We start from the raw sequence: 15,349 nt of genomic DNA, 5'->3' as shown, positions 1-15,349 counted from the left end.
GTACACAGAAAAAATGAGTTTGACTAGTACAAGAAAACTTCTGGTCTTGTAGAACCTCGTTTAGTGCGGAAATCGATTCCTAGATCATGACATCCTCAGTTTTACTACTACATTGACGACATCCCTTTGCCAAGAAAACGCCGAACCCATTTAGCCACCCCTCCCCCCTCCCCCATCTCAAAACCTCCCCCTCTCTAGATAGCCAGCTCAGCCCCAAAGCGGCGCCGTGACCTCGGCGGCCCTCTCCACGACGACCCTCACGCGGTCGGCGAGGACCTTGCTCGCACACTCGACCTCGAGGTCCTCGAGCCAGACGGTGGCGACGGCCTTGTCGACGCGGATGCTGACGCCGGGGACGGGGATGCCCATCTTGTGCAGGCGCTCGAGCTCGGTCTTCTGGCGCAGCTCGAGCAGCTTGTCCTCCTCGTCGCCGTCCTCGGACAGCTCCATGGAGGCCTCGGAGCCGGCGTCCTCGCCGCCGGCCTTGAGCAGCGGCTTGGCGTCCTTGCTCACGGGCGGCAGCTTGGGCTTGGCGATGGGCGCCACGGCGTCGGCGCCGAACTGCGCCTCGAGGAACAGGAACAGGCGGTCCAGGCGCTCCTGCGGCGCGAGGTGCGCATGCGGGTTGCGGGCGGGCAGCTCGTGGGAGTGCGAGTGCTTGCTGGCCGACTGCTTGACGGCCGCCGGGCTGCTCTCGACCGAGAGGAGGACGGCAATGACGGCATCTGCAATGCCGTCGTTGACGATGTTGCCCTCCCACTCCAGCTCCACCTCGCCGTTATTGCGGCAACGGATAGTGACGGAGCCCATGACGAGATAAGCGGCGACTGTCTGTGATACCTCTTCGTCGGCATCCGGCATCTTGTCATCGCCATTGCTCTCCTTCTCATCCTTGGCGGGTCGGTTCTTCGTCTCTGGCAGCTCCTCGATGCTGCCAAAGGTACCTTCCAGAGCCCATTTGATGAGATCAACACCAGCAGCGCTCAGGGTGAGTCTTTGCTTGCAAGTAATCATGGAAGTGGTGAGCCCTGCATACTCCCTCAAATCCTCAGGGTCAACGACCGACATCTTGAAATCGTTCTGCACGAGCACGCCGGTGACCAGGGGCGCGTCTGGGTCATCCGATGTCATGACACGGGTTGGTGGAGAGATGGTCGCCAGTTTTCCTACGACTTTGGCAACTTTGTCGGTCTTGAAAGGAATCCGTAATTCCTCGCAGTTCCGTGGGCTGAAGACCTTGGTCTTGTCCGCTTCCGCCTTTGCGTTGTTGAGTGATAGGAGCTTTGACTTCAAGCGCATCATGTTGTGCTGTTCTCCATGAACGAGGATCTACTAGGTTGTCAATAGGGTAACTTGACACGGATGGAAATAGATACTAACCACTACCGGTGCGCTGACTTCTTCGATGAACTCTCTGTTCTCGTTGCCATCGACGTGAGCAGCGAAGGAGTACTCGGCAACACTGCATCTTCGGGGTATCATGACTCTCTCTCCCTCTCCAGCCGGGCCTCTCTTCATGGCGTTGATGTTCCTCGACATGACGGCAGGAATCTGATCGGGCTCGGTCACAATCTGTTTGGCCATCGTGCCCTCAACACTGTAACCGGTGATGATGACGCCGTTCTTGTCGCTTGGCGCCCATCTTTCCAGTAATTCTCGACTCACGCCGTTCTGTAACATACCAGGAGTTGCAATCATGACGCAGGGACCAACGTCTTCGAAACGGTCCAGGCTCCTGAGGGAGCGAATGAACTTGAAGTCCCACGGGCCACCCTTGCCAACTCCCTCACCGGCCGCCTCGGCCTCGGCCATACGCTCGCGGAATAGGCGCTTGATGTTATCGTTCATAGCGCCTACGTAGGTTTGGTAGACCACCATGCACTTACGAGCGAGGTTACTCGCGTAGTAGATGGGGAACTTCTGGTACTCGTCATGCTTGGCCCAGTACTCATCCAAGATGAGGAATAGCTCTTGAGCCCGACCCAAGGCGAAGACGGGCATGAGAACGCGGCCCCCTCGGTTGAGTATGCCGGTGATGGACTTCATCAGAGCTTGCTCTCTTTCCAATCTGGGCACATGACTTGCCACGCCGTACGTCGACTCGGTGATGAGGACATCGATCTTGACGCCTCGGGGAACCTCGGCGGAGACCAGGTGTCGATCCTGCTCCCTCGAGTAGTCACCGGTGAAGAAGATCTTGAGGCCGGCGATCTCAATCAGGTACATGGCGGCACCCAAGACATGGCCAGCAGGATAAGGGGTAATGCGGATGGAGGAGACGGTATGGGTAGTGTGGAAGTCGATGGCCTCAATTCTGGGCAAGGTGGCCTCGTGATCCTGCTCGGTATAGACGGGCTGGGAGGTTGGGTTGGACGAGGTGTTGCCAACGCGGACGCTGTCTGCTATAAGCCACTTGTAGATGGCCTTTGTCGGGTGTGTCATGAAGACCCTGCCCTTGAAGTTGGTCTTGGCCAGAACGTAGGGCAGGGAGGCGGCATGATCTATGTGGAAACTGTGCCAATGTCAGCGGGAGATCCTGACCGTGCTCACAGGCAAGTGCCGAGGGGGGGTGAGGGTGCAGAGAGAAAGGGAACATCACGGCAGTCAATGCGGGAACCGGTCTGGGCAACGAGAGAATATCTTGTATTGATAGCTGAATACATAGGCTGGGCTAGAAGCTGCGGATAGCTCGAGCATAGGCATACGGTGGAAGACACATTGGTTGTTCTCTGATAAGTTCTTGCCAAGCCCAAAGATACCTGATTGCCCTACATCGACTAACATGACGCCCTTGACTTACGGTTCTACAGGGGGAGGGGGGAGAGATGGGAGATGGTAGGATAGGACAAAGGGGATAGATATGTTGTGTTGTACTGGGATTCGCTTACTGGGTGATGAGGAGGACGTCGACGGTGCTCAAATCGAACTCGTCAAAGAAGGGAAGGGAAGCCAGGCCGTCGTAGGCAGGGTGCTGGCCAGCATCAAGCTACAAGAGGCACACGATTTAGTCTCGGGTGCAGGCGAAAAGGTTGCGTGGGGGTTCGGAGCAGGTAGAGGGGAGGGAGCGCACCATGACGGTCTTGCCCTTGTACTGGACAATGTGACACGACCTGCCAACCTCGTTGCCGCCACCCAGGCACAGGAACATCAGCTCATCGGCGGGGTCGACAGGCTCATCGCTGACGGTGGCACCCATGGCCGAGGCCTTGCGCTTCGAGGCCATTGCGATCTCTGGCGAGGTGGATGGGACGAGTTGGGAGGGCGGGCGACAGCCGGTGGGCAGCGCGTGCGGTGTGGCGACGGCGGTGTCCCTGGGGGAGGTCGTGAGGGTCAGTCCATCCGCACAATAGCGAAGTACGCGTCCCAAGTCTTGACGCGAGGTTGCCAAGGCGCACAATCAGCAGGGCTTTCGGGGCGCTTCGAACGATGCTGAGAGTCGAGGTTGGTCCGTCCAAGGTTTGGCGCAAAGTCGCGAATAATGAAGTGAGAGCCGCTCCGAGGTAGCTAGCTAGGTAGGCACTACTCTGTAGGTACAGTGGTACTGGACCCAGGCAGCTCCCTACCGTAGCTGGAGGTCACTAAATGCCGGGCGGATGCAGGCGTTATGTAATCACCGTGGGTACCTCGCCCACGGGCAGACGGTACCTAGGCAGGGGAGATGGTGGTGAATACCTAGGTAGAGGCGAATTGCCAGCTCTAGCTATCCCACCAAGACAGGACAGAGAAACCACGAGTGCGATGCAGTGCAACGACGGGGCTACTCTGGTCTCGGCTGCCCAGGCTGTGAATGCTCCACGAACGAACATACAGGACCATAGGTACAGTACAGCCGCTGTGGCCAGGTAGCCAGGTAGCCAGGTAGCCAGGTCACGTGGTCCATGCGGCTCAAAACCCCCCGAACCCAAGTCGCTCAGGTCGCTCAAGTCGCGCTTGGGCGGCTGGCAAGCTGGGCTGGCTGGGCTGGCTGGGCTGGGCGGGCTGGGCGGGCTGTGGGTCCCCCTTTGGCCTTTGGTGCACTGTGTAACGAGGGAAAGATTTGGGGGGAGACGGAGAGCTTCCAATTGCGATTCACTCACTCCTCTCAACACGATCCCGCCCACGACGACAACAACACCACCGCCATCCCCGACCGGGCCGCGACGCCAGCTCCCATCGACGCCCCGCCTCCGCCGTCGCGTCCGTCCCACCATTCCGCGCCCAGGGCTACGGCTGTGACCGGCACACGGATGGGGTCGTGACCGTGTCTGCGCATTAGGCTGTAGGCCTACCAGAGGTGCCCAGCTTCACGACCTCCCCTCCCGCCACCTTCCTCGTGCGCCTTCCATCTCACCCTTGACTGTTCTCCCGGTGCAGGACGGCAAAATCCCCGAGAGCAGCAAGTCGACTTTGGAAGGTGCCTCTTCCTCTCGCCGTCGCCATCCCGCTTCGCCCCGCCTCGTGCCGCGCGCCCCAGCTCCAGCCAGACTTGCGATCCATTGCGCGCCCAGCCGCTCGCCGCTTCGTGCCCTGATACACAGCTAGCAACAGCCAAAGCGCTCCGACGACGCACTCGTCATGTCGAAGCAGCAGCCCACCATGGCTCAGACGGCGCCCCAGTCGCTGCCTCAGAACAGGCCCTTCTCGCCAGCTATACCCCAGCAGCAGCAGCATAGCCCTTCGCCGACCTTGAGCCAGCAGGGCCATCCTGCTCAACAGCCGCAGCAGCAGCAGCAGCAACCACAGCAGCCGGTACGGCCACGAGCAACACCAGATGCCCGCTCGCCGACGTTTCCGACGACGTCCTACGCCAACAGCCCTGGTCCTGGCCATGCTAGTCCAGCTGTGCGGACGCCAACTTCTGGACTTGCCTCCCCATCGACGCCCTATCCCCCACAGCCGCAGCAGCAACAGCAGCAGCAGCAGCAGCAGCAACAACAGTCTCAGCCCCAGACTCAACACCAATACCAGCATCCACAATACAACACGGCACCGATTGCACAGCCGAACGGTCGCGTCACCCCCGGCACCACCGCATCCCGCTACAGCGCGCCGCCTGGGCAGGCCAACGTCAACCACGCGACGCCTCAGGCCCCGAGCCCCATGCTGCCACAGACATCTCAAATCAGCCAGCCTCCCACCCCGGCGGCTCACGTTTACTCCAATGCTACATTCTCACCAGCACCGCAGTCGGCGACCACTCCGGCTACCGGTGCCATGGGGCCACCTCTGGCAACGGCCATCAAGCCCCCGGTGCAGGCAAAAACGTACGCGTACGATATGGACGACACGCTACAGGGCACTGGCATCAACCTCGACGAGGAGGAGCAACTGATGAACGAGTTTGAGGCTAGGACCGGATTTGGTGCCTTTCCTCCCCGAGGCAGAGGCTCTCTGTTTGGTGCCGGCCCGGCGAATCAGCCGCCTGAAGATGTCCAGGCCAAGACGCAGGAGGAGCTGGTGGCAGAAACGGCAGACCGCGCTTGGAACGAGGCAGCGCATCGCTATGCCACCTCGGTCGTCTCAGAGGTCCTCAGTCAAGGCTTTATACATCCGGGCATGATGCACTACCGCATGAGCAAGATTGCTGCCCATCACAATCTGGAACTAAACCTGGATCCCAAACCCCCGAACCCCAGTGCGCCCTTGGGCCGCTTCTCTCACCCTAACACTTGGGAGAAGCCCGAGATCAGAGTCACGACCAAGACTTCCCCCGATGGCACAATAGTGTCCACAAAGGGATCTTTCCTGCCCAAGGATTCCTACTTAATTGACCAGATAGCCCTGCTTTCCCTTGCAACCAAGGAACGAATGGGTGAGCTCCTAGCTGAGGCAAACCTGGTCGCCTGCAATCGCCAGCAGAGTGCCCATGGCGCCATCCCCCAAGAATGGGCCGATGCTGCCGAGCCTCGTGGAAATATGGATAGTGCAGTCAGCCCTCGCACGAATCCGCTCAAGCGTAAGTTGGTTTGCATGTGTGCTACGTTCCTTAGATACTGACGGCATATGAAAGGTCCCGCAAGCGAGCTGAGCAATGGCCTGCCCACCCCTGTATCGGAGCCATCGCCGACAAATCAGTTTGCAGGCACAATGGTCACCCTAGGAAAGAGGACTCGTGATGTAGAGGAAGCCCGACTGAGGAAGCGCCAGAAGCGTGCTGAACAGGCGGCCGAGAGGGAGAAGAATCCAGATGGTGCCAACGCCTCTCGTTCTGGTTCGGTAGCCCCGGGAACTCCTGGTGCGGCCGCCCCCGACCAGTCAGAGACCAAGCCCATGTCGAAGAAGGAAAGCAAGAAGGCCGCTCGGTTACAAGATACCAGCAGTGTGACTGTCAACTCAACGGTGAACCAATTCATGGGCAGAAAGGGAAAGAAGTACTCTTGGATGGCAGGGGGTGGTGGAGGCAGTGGAGCGAGCACACCGAGAGGCCCTGCCACAGGCCCCGCAAGCGGCGCGGGAGGTTCCAGTGGCCGAAACACCAAAGGACCTCTCACGCAAGATCCTAGCCAGAAACTGGGCGAGCTCCGCGAGGACTCCGCCAAAGGAAAGAATATCCAGATGCGAGACTGGGTACAGGCGCTGGAGCTCCACGGCCGATCTACGGATTACAGGGTCCTCCAGCAGGCCTACATCAAGCTGGACAGATCGGATTGGGGCGATAAAGCCGTAGTGCCAACTCCAACGCCGGCGCCGGTGCCATCCCCTACCCCTTCAACGGCGGCCACGCCCTCTGCTGCCGCCTTGGCGGGTGTCGCCACCCCCGTGGCCTCAACACCAGTAGCGTCCACGCCCATGGCGGAGGCTGCCTAGCAACTCGTAAACCACCGAGCCACCTGTATTTAGTAGTTTTTAAAACATTGAGCCAGGCGTTTTGACGGGCCATGGGAGGCCCCATGATTCGGTGGCTTATGCATTCGGGCGGTTAATTTTATAGTCCTGAAAAGAAAAACCGGGGTGATGCAGCCCCCTTCTATCGTGTAACGCGGCAGACTCTACCTGATTGTAACTTGCGGGCCGAGACCTCGGTGTGCGTGGCTTATCAATCTCCCGTTTGCATCGGGGATGTAGACAAATCGGACTTCTAGACAGCATCTAGGACGCGAGCGACTCAATTCAAAAGAAATTGGTATAATCCAGGATTGAACTTGACGAAATGTGTGTATCTGATACGGAATTGCCAAGTATGATACGAGGTCAAAGATCTGATCACGACCTTATGCTCCGTAATCCGTGTTGTAAGTGAGGATTTACCGTACTGCGGTACCTCAGACTTCCCCTTTCAACAAGACACGAAAGAGAAACATGACCTTCGAAGTATTCATACTAGCTATGAGGGATCCATCCTTGGCAACTTCTTTCTAGCTTAGCTGTGAATCTGGAATCTGGAATGTTCCTAACACCTAGGAGCCGCCTACTACGGCTAACACGTGGACTCCCTGGACTCCGAAATCATAGTACCTCTCTAGTGAAGATGCCCTCAGGATCATAATGCCTCTTGAGGCCCTGGAGCCGACTGATCCTTTCCACGCCCTTGTACCGGAACTCGATAGGGCCGTCGCGCGATGTGTTCGTGTATGCGACGAATCTGTGCGGTTCCGTGCCGACACGCATAGCTGCCTGTGCCTTCTCGTCCATCTCACCTACGAAATCATGGTTGGCGGCGTCGCTATACCAGCTAAGCACGTTCCTGGCGACCGGGATCGTAAGTGTTCTCGACATAGGTCTTATGGAACTGGGTACTCACAGCCAATAGTCCACATCTTCGAGCCCGAAAGACGTGTTGAGCGCCCTCGGGCTCTTACAGGGCGAGTGCCACTCGACCGAATATCCGGAACGCGCAGCGTCAGCACAGTCTGCAACAAGCTCGCTGTGCAATCGGGCAAGCAGCTTGAAGTTGTCGGTGTCCCAGCCCTTGAGGCCAATTTGGCTAAAGCGCTTGAACTCTCCCTTGACGCCGACCCAGTCGAGGTGGTCGCTGTGCGTCTCGAATGTGGACGGCACCAGGGCCTCCTGGATAGGGCCGATGTCCTTGAGCGGCTGGAAGAGTCTGGCTGCCTCCGCCGCCGAGCAGAAGACCTGCGGCGCGACGAACAGCACTTGCTGCTTCAGGTCCGGCGGTGCTTGCACAATCATGACATGACCGGCGTTAACATGATCCTTGTTCTCCGCAATCTGCTGCACGGCCGCGCTCACGGCTTCAATCTGTTCGGGCGGGAACATAAAGGTTCCGCACATCCTCTGGTCATCCTAGTTGCCCAGCAGTGCATAGGGTACGTCTTGATGACCAGCTCGGTGACCAGACCGAAGAACTGGCCAGCGCCACAGATCGCCCACAGAAGATCTGGGCTCTGGGTTTGAGAGACTTCTACTAATTCACCGCTAGAATTGACCAGCTTCGCGCTTACGATGTTCTCACACCCGTAACCAACAAAGGGACCGTAGATACTGATGCCGCCGTTGAGCTAGTATGGAATCACACCAACGGTGCTTCCATTACCCACAGCTGCCATTCATGTAAGTCCATATACTATAAAATACGGGTCAATTACTTTCACCTACCAGTGAACCGCTTGTAGGGATGTAGAGCAGTCTGGAGCTCTTTCATCAGAGTCCCGCCCCTGACCGTCGCAGTGTCTTGTGTAGTATTGACCGCAACGCCGGTATAAGTGCTGAGGTCGATCACGACCCCATTCTTATCGATGCTCGACCATGTACTGTGGCCGCCTGACACAGGAACAAAGGGGACGGAGAAGTCCAAGGCCTTCCGAACTACCAGGAGAATATCCTGTTCGGTGGCAGGCTGGACAATGCCATATGGGGTCTTCTTGTTCAGGTTCGACCAGCGTTCCATTGAGGTTTGGAATGCTGGCGTGTTTCTATCCTTCAGAATCCTAGATGCCGGGGAGATCTCCTTGGAAAGGGCAGAGAGTAACTTGTCGACGGCCATTACCACTGGTAGAATATACGAGTCACTTGATGGAGCAGAAAACTCCAACGGCCCTCTCAGTGTCGATTTTTCCGATGCTGAAGTATTACAACAGCCAAGCAGTCTCCACGCCTATCACTCAGGATCCCCTTACTTGCCAGCGGAGCCCGTCACAACCATTTACATACGACCAACAGCGGGGTACCACGCCGCTTGGCCGCACGTTTGTGCATTCTAGCAGCCAACAATATCACCTGCAGCACTGGCCAAACGTAGCATTGGAAGAACTGACTGTCATTTTTATGGTTGATGGGTGTCTATAAATACTCTTGTTTGACATTCAGCAACCCACGGAGCAAAGTCGATGTGCATCATGTGTGCGCACAGAGCGATGCTATATAAGAGGACTCTTGTTAAGTCCTTCGGATATGCTTCTTCCATACGGACCCTGGCTGGCACTGGCTGAGTTGTGCATGCTGCAAGCTATGTAGTTCACTAGATAATACCGAGACATGTGTTTTAAGGACTAGTGAATCCTTGGCAGTTTTTCGATACTTTGATCATAAGAATAACTTGTGGCTAGGTGAAACTTTCAACATCTATTTGCCCACAAACGCACGATGTGGCATACTGCTGTGTATGAGACTAAAAGATAGTCGATTTATAGCGGGCTCGTTAAAAACCCGGAGATTCAATCTCGGGCTATATGACTTCGGGCACGTGGCGCTATAAGATCGAGGCTCCGCTTCTGCTGATGTTAGGGGCACGCAACTCCTCTTGGTGTATATGGAGTGAGGAGGACTGTTTTCGCTTTACTATCAAGACGGCGCAGCTGGTGATGTTCACAGCAGCCACACCATGCTCCGTCGAGGCACCACGGTGTCATCTTTCCCCAGCGACTTGATCGGAGCCACTGGGCGTCGTTACGTCTTCAGTCAATTGATTCAAGAGCGGCCGCACGTGGGGCGTGTCTGGTTGGCAACGTCCGAGCGTCACTCCGATGTTGTCGAGAATGCAGACTAACAGAACAGCAGATCCGGCAGTGACAAGTTTATCTTGAAAGTTGTCCCCGACGCGATTTTCGCCGGCTTTAAAGAGAATATACTGCCGAGGTTTCGCGGTAAATCGGTGCATAGTCGACTTCCTCTAGATACCATTTCAGACCAGCGCGTACTCGTCTACAGATATCTCACCGATGATTTCTCGAACCTGGTCAATAAGGGAATTTCAATGCGAGCCAGGAAGCAGATTCTCAAGGCTAGCTTGCTAGGTATTGCCGAGCTGCACGACTATGACATTGTCCATCTAGGTACATAACACCCTTTTCGTGTTGCATTCCACTCTCTCATCCGTCGTGAGCACCTGAAGGAGCTGACCTTCCACAATAGATATCAAACCCGACAACATCATGGTCGACTGCCACGGGGATCCCCCAACGATTACGGTGGAGCAGGTACAAATCGCAGACCTCGAGAACGCCGCTTACCTTCCCAAAGGGAGATGCATCAAAGGGATGCTTGCCGGCAATGACAACTGGCGTAGCCCTGAGGCGCATCTCAAGGGTGAGCTGAACAAACCGGCCGACATATTCTCGTTCGGGGTCGTCGTAAGTAAAACTATCTGCAATATTACCCAGCGGACTCTGCCCGAGTCTTGTCCATCTTACCATCTGTTTTCGAAGTGCCGACGACTGATTCCATCAGTGTATCTTCGCCATGCTAGGTCGCGTTATCCTGGGACCTGACGATGATTTTCGAAAGCATATGGCGCAGGGTGCCTTGCCAGCCATGATCCGGCTCCAGCGCCAGGTTTCGTACTTTGGAGACCAGGAAGGCCTGAATGGCCTAATGAAGCACGTTGGCGACGAGGAGGTCAGCTGCCAAATCTTGAAGATGCTCTGGGAAGATCGGAAGGCAGACTACATCCCCTACGACCCGTTCTCGGACTGGACCGAAGTCGAGCATGATGCACCGTTCAGGGACCTCATTCGAAAGCTGACCGACTTGGACCCTTCCCGGCGGATTCCTGCCCGCCAAGCGCTCGAGCATACCTGGTTCGAAGGAGTCGATTATTGAAGCAAGACTTGCCTCTTATGCCGATACTACAGTCAATCTATGGAGAGATGAGAGACGGGGAGAAGACCAGGCGTGGAAAGCGTGAGGTTGAAGCTATATGTGGAAGTCGGCGACGACCCAAGGTGTAAGTAGCCTACGAAGACATATTTAGCGTGTCGAATAAAACCCGCGAGGCCAGTGAGCACTCTCTGATTCATATTTAAGTATTGATATGTACCATGTGCATCTCTATGGGCAAAGCCCTACCTGTCTGTGCCAGCTGACGGGCGAGAAAGCAGGCTCTCGAAGCAGAACCGTATGAACAGGCGAGACCCCATCTTTCGGGGGCTCTGTAAATCTTTCAAAACGCCAGAAACGCCAGTGAACCTTCATGCTATGCCCGAGTCTTTGTCTCATGCCCCCTTTTCTGCAAGGACTAAACTCCCGAACTCCGTAGAACAGTCGCTCTAAACCAGTCAATAACCCCAATGCGATACCACTCATGCATACAGCGCATAGAGAGAAGAAAAAAAGAAGTTGCGTCGCCCTCTCTGAGAATCATGTGAAAGTAACATTCCCATCGCCGAAACCCTCACTGTAGATCACCCTGTCAAACCAGTACCGGCACTCCTCCAACTCCCGATCCGTCAGGCTGACGACTTGTGACGGGGTGCCAGGGGCAGAGCGCCCGCGAGCGAGCATGCGTTCATCATTGCCCTCGCCAAAGAGTGCAACGCGGCCCTTGTCGCCAGCGGTGCTGTCGCTTGTATTCGAGAACGGACTCTGAAACTTCTGCCATGTCGTCCCGGATGTTGAAGCGGTGCCGGCAGACACCAAGTTCGGGTCTCCGAAGGCGGCAAAGCGGGACCAGAAGCCGGTCATGGCATCGGCCGTTTTGAGGAGACCCGGGAAGTTGGACAGCACGGCCATATCGTGAGCGACAACAGGAGCCTCGTCACCGTGATCAGTGGCACCATGGGCCTGGGATCGCGCGGAGAAGTGGTAGACGTAGACAGGTGACTTCGAGTCCGAAGTCGACGCGTAGTGAGCCGTTTGTAAAACTGGGCAGATATATGCATAGTGCGCATACGCATCATCGAGTCTCCAGAACTGTTTCCCAAACCCGCCGGGAGGCTTGATGATGTACATATCCTTGCCCTCAGTAGTGTTGAGAGGGTCCGGGTAGATGCTCTCCATGAGAGTCAGACTGGTTTCGTTCAGTGCTGGGATAATACCACCCATAAGCTTGCGAAGAGCGCTTGAGTCCGATGCTCCGGCGGGAACAAAGATGGCACCCTCGTTAGTGTTGAACCCCGTCATGATCGGAATGCGCAGAACATTGCCTTTCTCCCAAGACTGACGCGGCAAGTCAGGAACCACGCCTCCCGGCCCGTCAATCGACGGCTGGAAAGCCCACCTCAAACTACCGTTGTACTTATTCCAGATGCTGCTGGATGCAGACTTGATCTTGGACAGCGGAAGTGCTCGAAGCTGGTTGAAGACATCATCGTCAGGAGTGTCCGACAACCCACAGGCGACGAGAAACTCTCGGAACTGCTTCTCGTGCAAAGGATGTGTGGGAGCAAAAACGGCACGCGCTGTTGGTCCGCCGGATTCGATGATAACCTTGTGGAATGGTGCCGCACTCGAGGTAAGCTTGTTCGCCGGAGCGTAAGAGATCAGCTGATGGCCGATGCTGTGCGCTCCAGCACTCAAGCCCATCAGAGTGACGTTATCCGGGTCTCCCCCGAAGCTGGCCACGTTCTTCTGTACCCAAGCAAGCAGCATCTGCTGATCCTTCAGGCCGAGATTGAGGGCACCCTCTTTCCGAGTCAAGGCGCTCGGCAGGAAGCCAAGCGCTCCAACGCGGTAGTTGAAGCTGATGCCAACGGTCGGGGTTTCGGCCCAGCTCACAAAGCTCGCCATGTTCCTCTCCTTTCCGGAGCCGCCGTTGAAACCTCCACCGTGCACGTAGACGACGACAGGCATCTTCTTATCCTCGCCTCCCAGCTTCGCCATGTCCCGTGCATCGGCTGCCGGGTCTGCTCCGAAATGCGGCCTGTAGACGTTCAGGTTCAAACAATCCTCGTCACCACCACCTCCGCAGACGGAGCCAAAGGAACGGGCATCGTACACCACATCTGGTGTGGGGGTGTCTGACAACGGCTGGGGAGGGCGAAACCGATTCTCACCGCCGGTGCTCTGCGCGTACGGTATTCCCCGCCATGCATCCACAGACCGGGGATATTTATCTGATTTGGCTGTGACCTCGCCAAAGTACGTGCCTTGTGCTATAGTGACCTTGACGTTTTCCTGAAACACGAGTCAGCTTCACATGAGATATTGAAACGCAGACTCGAGGCCCGATGGTGTTTTGGCGCTGCAGGTCTCGCCGCGGAACTACCGCCAGAGTGGATCGGACATGCAGCGTCGTGAGACATCCCCGACGCCCCCGATTCTCAGCGCCCTTACAGTAGTCTCTCAACCCCGGACTTCTTGCGATTGCGACGTACCTTTTGCGGCAGGCCGTTGAGATGCCCCGTCCGCAGCAGCCAGATAATCAGCGCAACGACGGTGATGGCCGAGGCGGACGTCACGAAGAAGACGGCGCGGCGCGTCCTGCTGGGCGGTAGGGTCCTGAGCCTCTGGTATCCCGAGTAGCGGGACCACCAGGACGGCTTCTTGCTGGCCGGCATCTCGTCGGGCCCTCCTCCTCCTCCCCGGTTGCTCTCGAGGTCGCTGCTGCTGTCGCCAGAAGACGAAGAGCCAATCTCGTCGATGCTGATGTCTACGGCCTTCTCGCGGCCGTGCTTTTCATAAATCTTGGGCGGACATGTGGGAGGTTTCTCGGGCTCGGAGTGCATGTGAGAAGAGACGACGATAGGAAAACCCAAAAGGAGCTGGTTGACGTGGATTGGTGGGGGGGTTGCACACGTTTCTTGGCACGCGCTGGGCGCTGGGCGCTGCGAGATCTCCTGCCGGGGTAGAGCGTCAATTGCCGAATGCGGTATCAGAGACTAGGGAGTTATCTTTTCGACGCGCAAGCTCTGAGGCGTAGACGGCAGACTTGATCATAGGCGTGTGTATGTTCGTATTGCTTCACGGGAAGCTCTTGGTAGACCAGTGACAAAATCATCAAGAGGGACGAAAGGGGTCCTGTTCATGTGTTTGACCAGGGGCCGTCAATATTATGTACCTGGCTTCTCGACACCCGACCATGCCGACGTCCAGACAACTTGACGTGCAGGGCTGGGGGCTCGTTCCCACCTGCAAGTCGGTACATGCTGTTACCACACACACAAAGCACGCAGTGTCTCCAGTTCCCCCGCGGAGGCGGGCCCCGTTGGTTGCTGATCCACGTTTCTTCCAAGGTACCGTAGCCGTCGGGTCCAGACGAGTTGGATCCGCCTGGTCCGACGCTTACAAGTAGGTGCAGCCGTTAGTCGCTCGCATTGGCTGTGCATGCGGTTTCTAGCTCCTGATCTGGATGTTGGTCGCTGACTCTTCCTCGCAGCAGGCTCAGCGCCGGCCAGCACGCGCTGCGCGGAGGGCCGTCGCTAAAAGCAGACCACTTGGAGACCACAGAGAGACCCTGCATGATTGGGTCGGTCTAGACCGCAATCTAGTTGCAATCAAGCAAATGTTCTACCAAGATTGCCCACATTAACCTTAACAGCGTTAACCAACAGGCCGGGAAATGCCAAGAAGCCGTCGCTCTCGCCATCTTGCGTGATGGGCCCGTCGTTGTGAATTGCCTAGTTGCGGCATCCAACGCTCGCGCCGTGGGTGTTTGGCCCAGCTATCGCATTAGGATCAATCCTCGAGCTCCCTAGATAGTCTGCTTCCCTGATTTTGCCTTGCCACTGTAGATGACAGTATATGCTATACCGGTCGCCAACCAACAAACAAGCGGATCATTGAGGCTGCGCAATCCTTCAACGTCAGAGCCCCTCAAGTCTACGATGACCCGATGTTCGTCATATCACAATCATGAAAGGTGATAGTCCTGCCCAAAAAGGCATGCCAAAAAAGGACAGAAGAATAAAAGACCTCACTGCACGGTGTTACGAGCAGCTTACCCAAGCAGTGGCATCGATCCAAATCCAACGCCGTGCGTCGTGGCGTTCGGAGCCTACCAACATTTTGTTCTGGACAACGCGGGGGTTCTCAGCGAATATACTACGTTCTATTTAAACACATTTGAACAGCTTGGGTAGCCTACCATCAGAATTTCCTCCAACCAGCGCGGCTGCTTTCAGCCCCTTCGTAGGCTAATGGTATGCAGCGGCTTACAGAACGACCCCTGCCGAGGGCTTGGCTAACCATTCTTCAGGTCTCACAGCACCACGTGCCAGCTGGGATCGCTAGTCTGCACATTGGGGATGCAACAAGC

General features: G+C 56.6%; 5 protein-coding genes across 5 annotated transcripts; 2 read left to right on the top strand and 3 right to left on the bottom strand.

Annotated features, from left to right (window-relative positions):
* Nucleotides 1–207: 207 nt before the first annotated feature.
* Nucleotides 208–3,223, bottom strand: JN550_003075 (uncharacterized protein; the record flags this gene model as incomplete). The annotated part of the gene is made up of 4 exons (XM_049314438.1): nucleotides 208–1,329; nucleotides 1,381–2,512; nucleotides 2,889–2,986; nucleotides 3,071–3,223. 4 exons carry the CDS (start codon nucleotides 3,221–3,223, stop codon nucleotides 208–210), a joined length of 2,505 nt encoding a protein of 834 aa, XP_049174910.1.
* A 1,352-nt stretch (nucleotides 3,224–4,575) lies between these two features.
* On the top strand, nucleotides 4,576–6,786 carry JN550_003074 (uncharacterized protein; the record flags this gene model as incomplete). Its single annotated transcript, XM_049314437.1, has 2 exons — nucleotides 4,576–5,935; nucleotides 5,990–6,786. 2 exons carry the CDS (start codon nucleotides 4,576–4,578, stop codon nucleotides 6,784–6,786), a joined length of 2,157 nt encoding a protein of 718 aa, XP_049174909.1.
* Nucleotides 6,787–7,425: 639 nt separating this feature from the next.
* JN550_003073 (uncharacterized protein) lies at nucleotides 7,426–8,923 on the bottom strand (the record flags this gene model as incomplete). The annotated part of the gene is made up of 4 exons (XM_049314436.1): nucleotides 7,426–7,663; nucleotides 7,721–8,178; nucleotides 8,460–8,479; nucleotides 8,536–8,923. 4 exons carry the CDS (start codon nucleotides 8,921–8,923, stop codon nucleotides 7,426–7,428), a joined length of 1,104 nt encoding a protein of 367 aa, XP_049174908.1.
* Nucleotides 8,924–9,760: 837 nt separating this feature from the next.
* On the top strand, nucleotides 9,761–10,977 carry JN550_003072 (uncharacterized protein; the record flags this gene model as incomplete). The annotated part of the gene is made up of 4 exons (XM_049314435.1): nucleotides 9,761–9,885; nucleotides 9,937–10,211; nucleotides 10,291–10,508; nucleotides 10,606–10,977. 4 exons carry the CDS (start codon nucleotides 9,761–9,763, stop codon nucleotides 10,975–10,977), a joined length of 990 nt encoding a protein of 329 aa, XP_049174907.1.
* Nucleotides 10,978–11,514: 537 nt separating this feature from the next.
* Nucleotides 11,515–13,820, bottom strand: JN550_003071 (uncharacterized protein; the record flags this gene model as incomplete). Its single annotated transcript, XM_049314434.1, has 2 exons — nucleotides 11,515–13,269; nucleotides 13,470–13,820. The coding sequence occupies 2 exons, from the start codon at nucleotides 13,818–13,820 to the stop codon at nucleotides 11,515–11,517; spliced, it is 2,106 nt and encodes a 701-aa protein (XP_049174906.1).
* Between the last annotated feature and the right edge of the window lie 1,529 nt (nucleotides 13,821–15,349).

The sequence above is a fragment of the Neoarthrinium moseri genome (genome assembly GCF_022829205.1).
Source record: "Neoarthrinium moseri strain CBS 164.80 chromosome Unknown scaffold7_Wmoseri_CBS_16480, whole genome shotgun sequence".
In the NCBI taxonomy this organism is placed as follows: domain Eukaryota; kingdom Fungi; phylum Ascomycota; class Sordariomycetes; order Amphisphaeriales; family Apiosporaceae; genus Neoarthrinium; species Neoarthrinium moseri.
The sequence above is the reverse complement of the archived record's forward strand: the minus strand, read 5'-3'. Positions and strand labels throughout refer to the sequence as shown.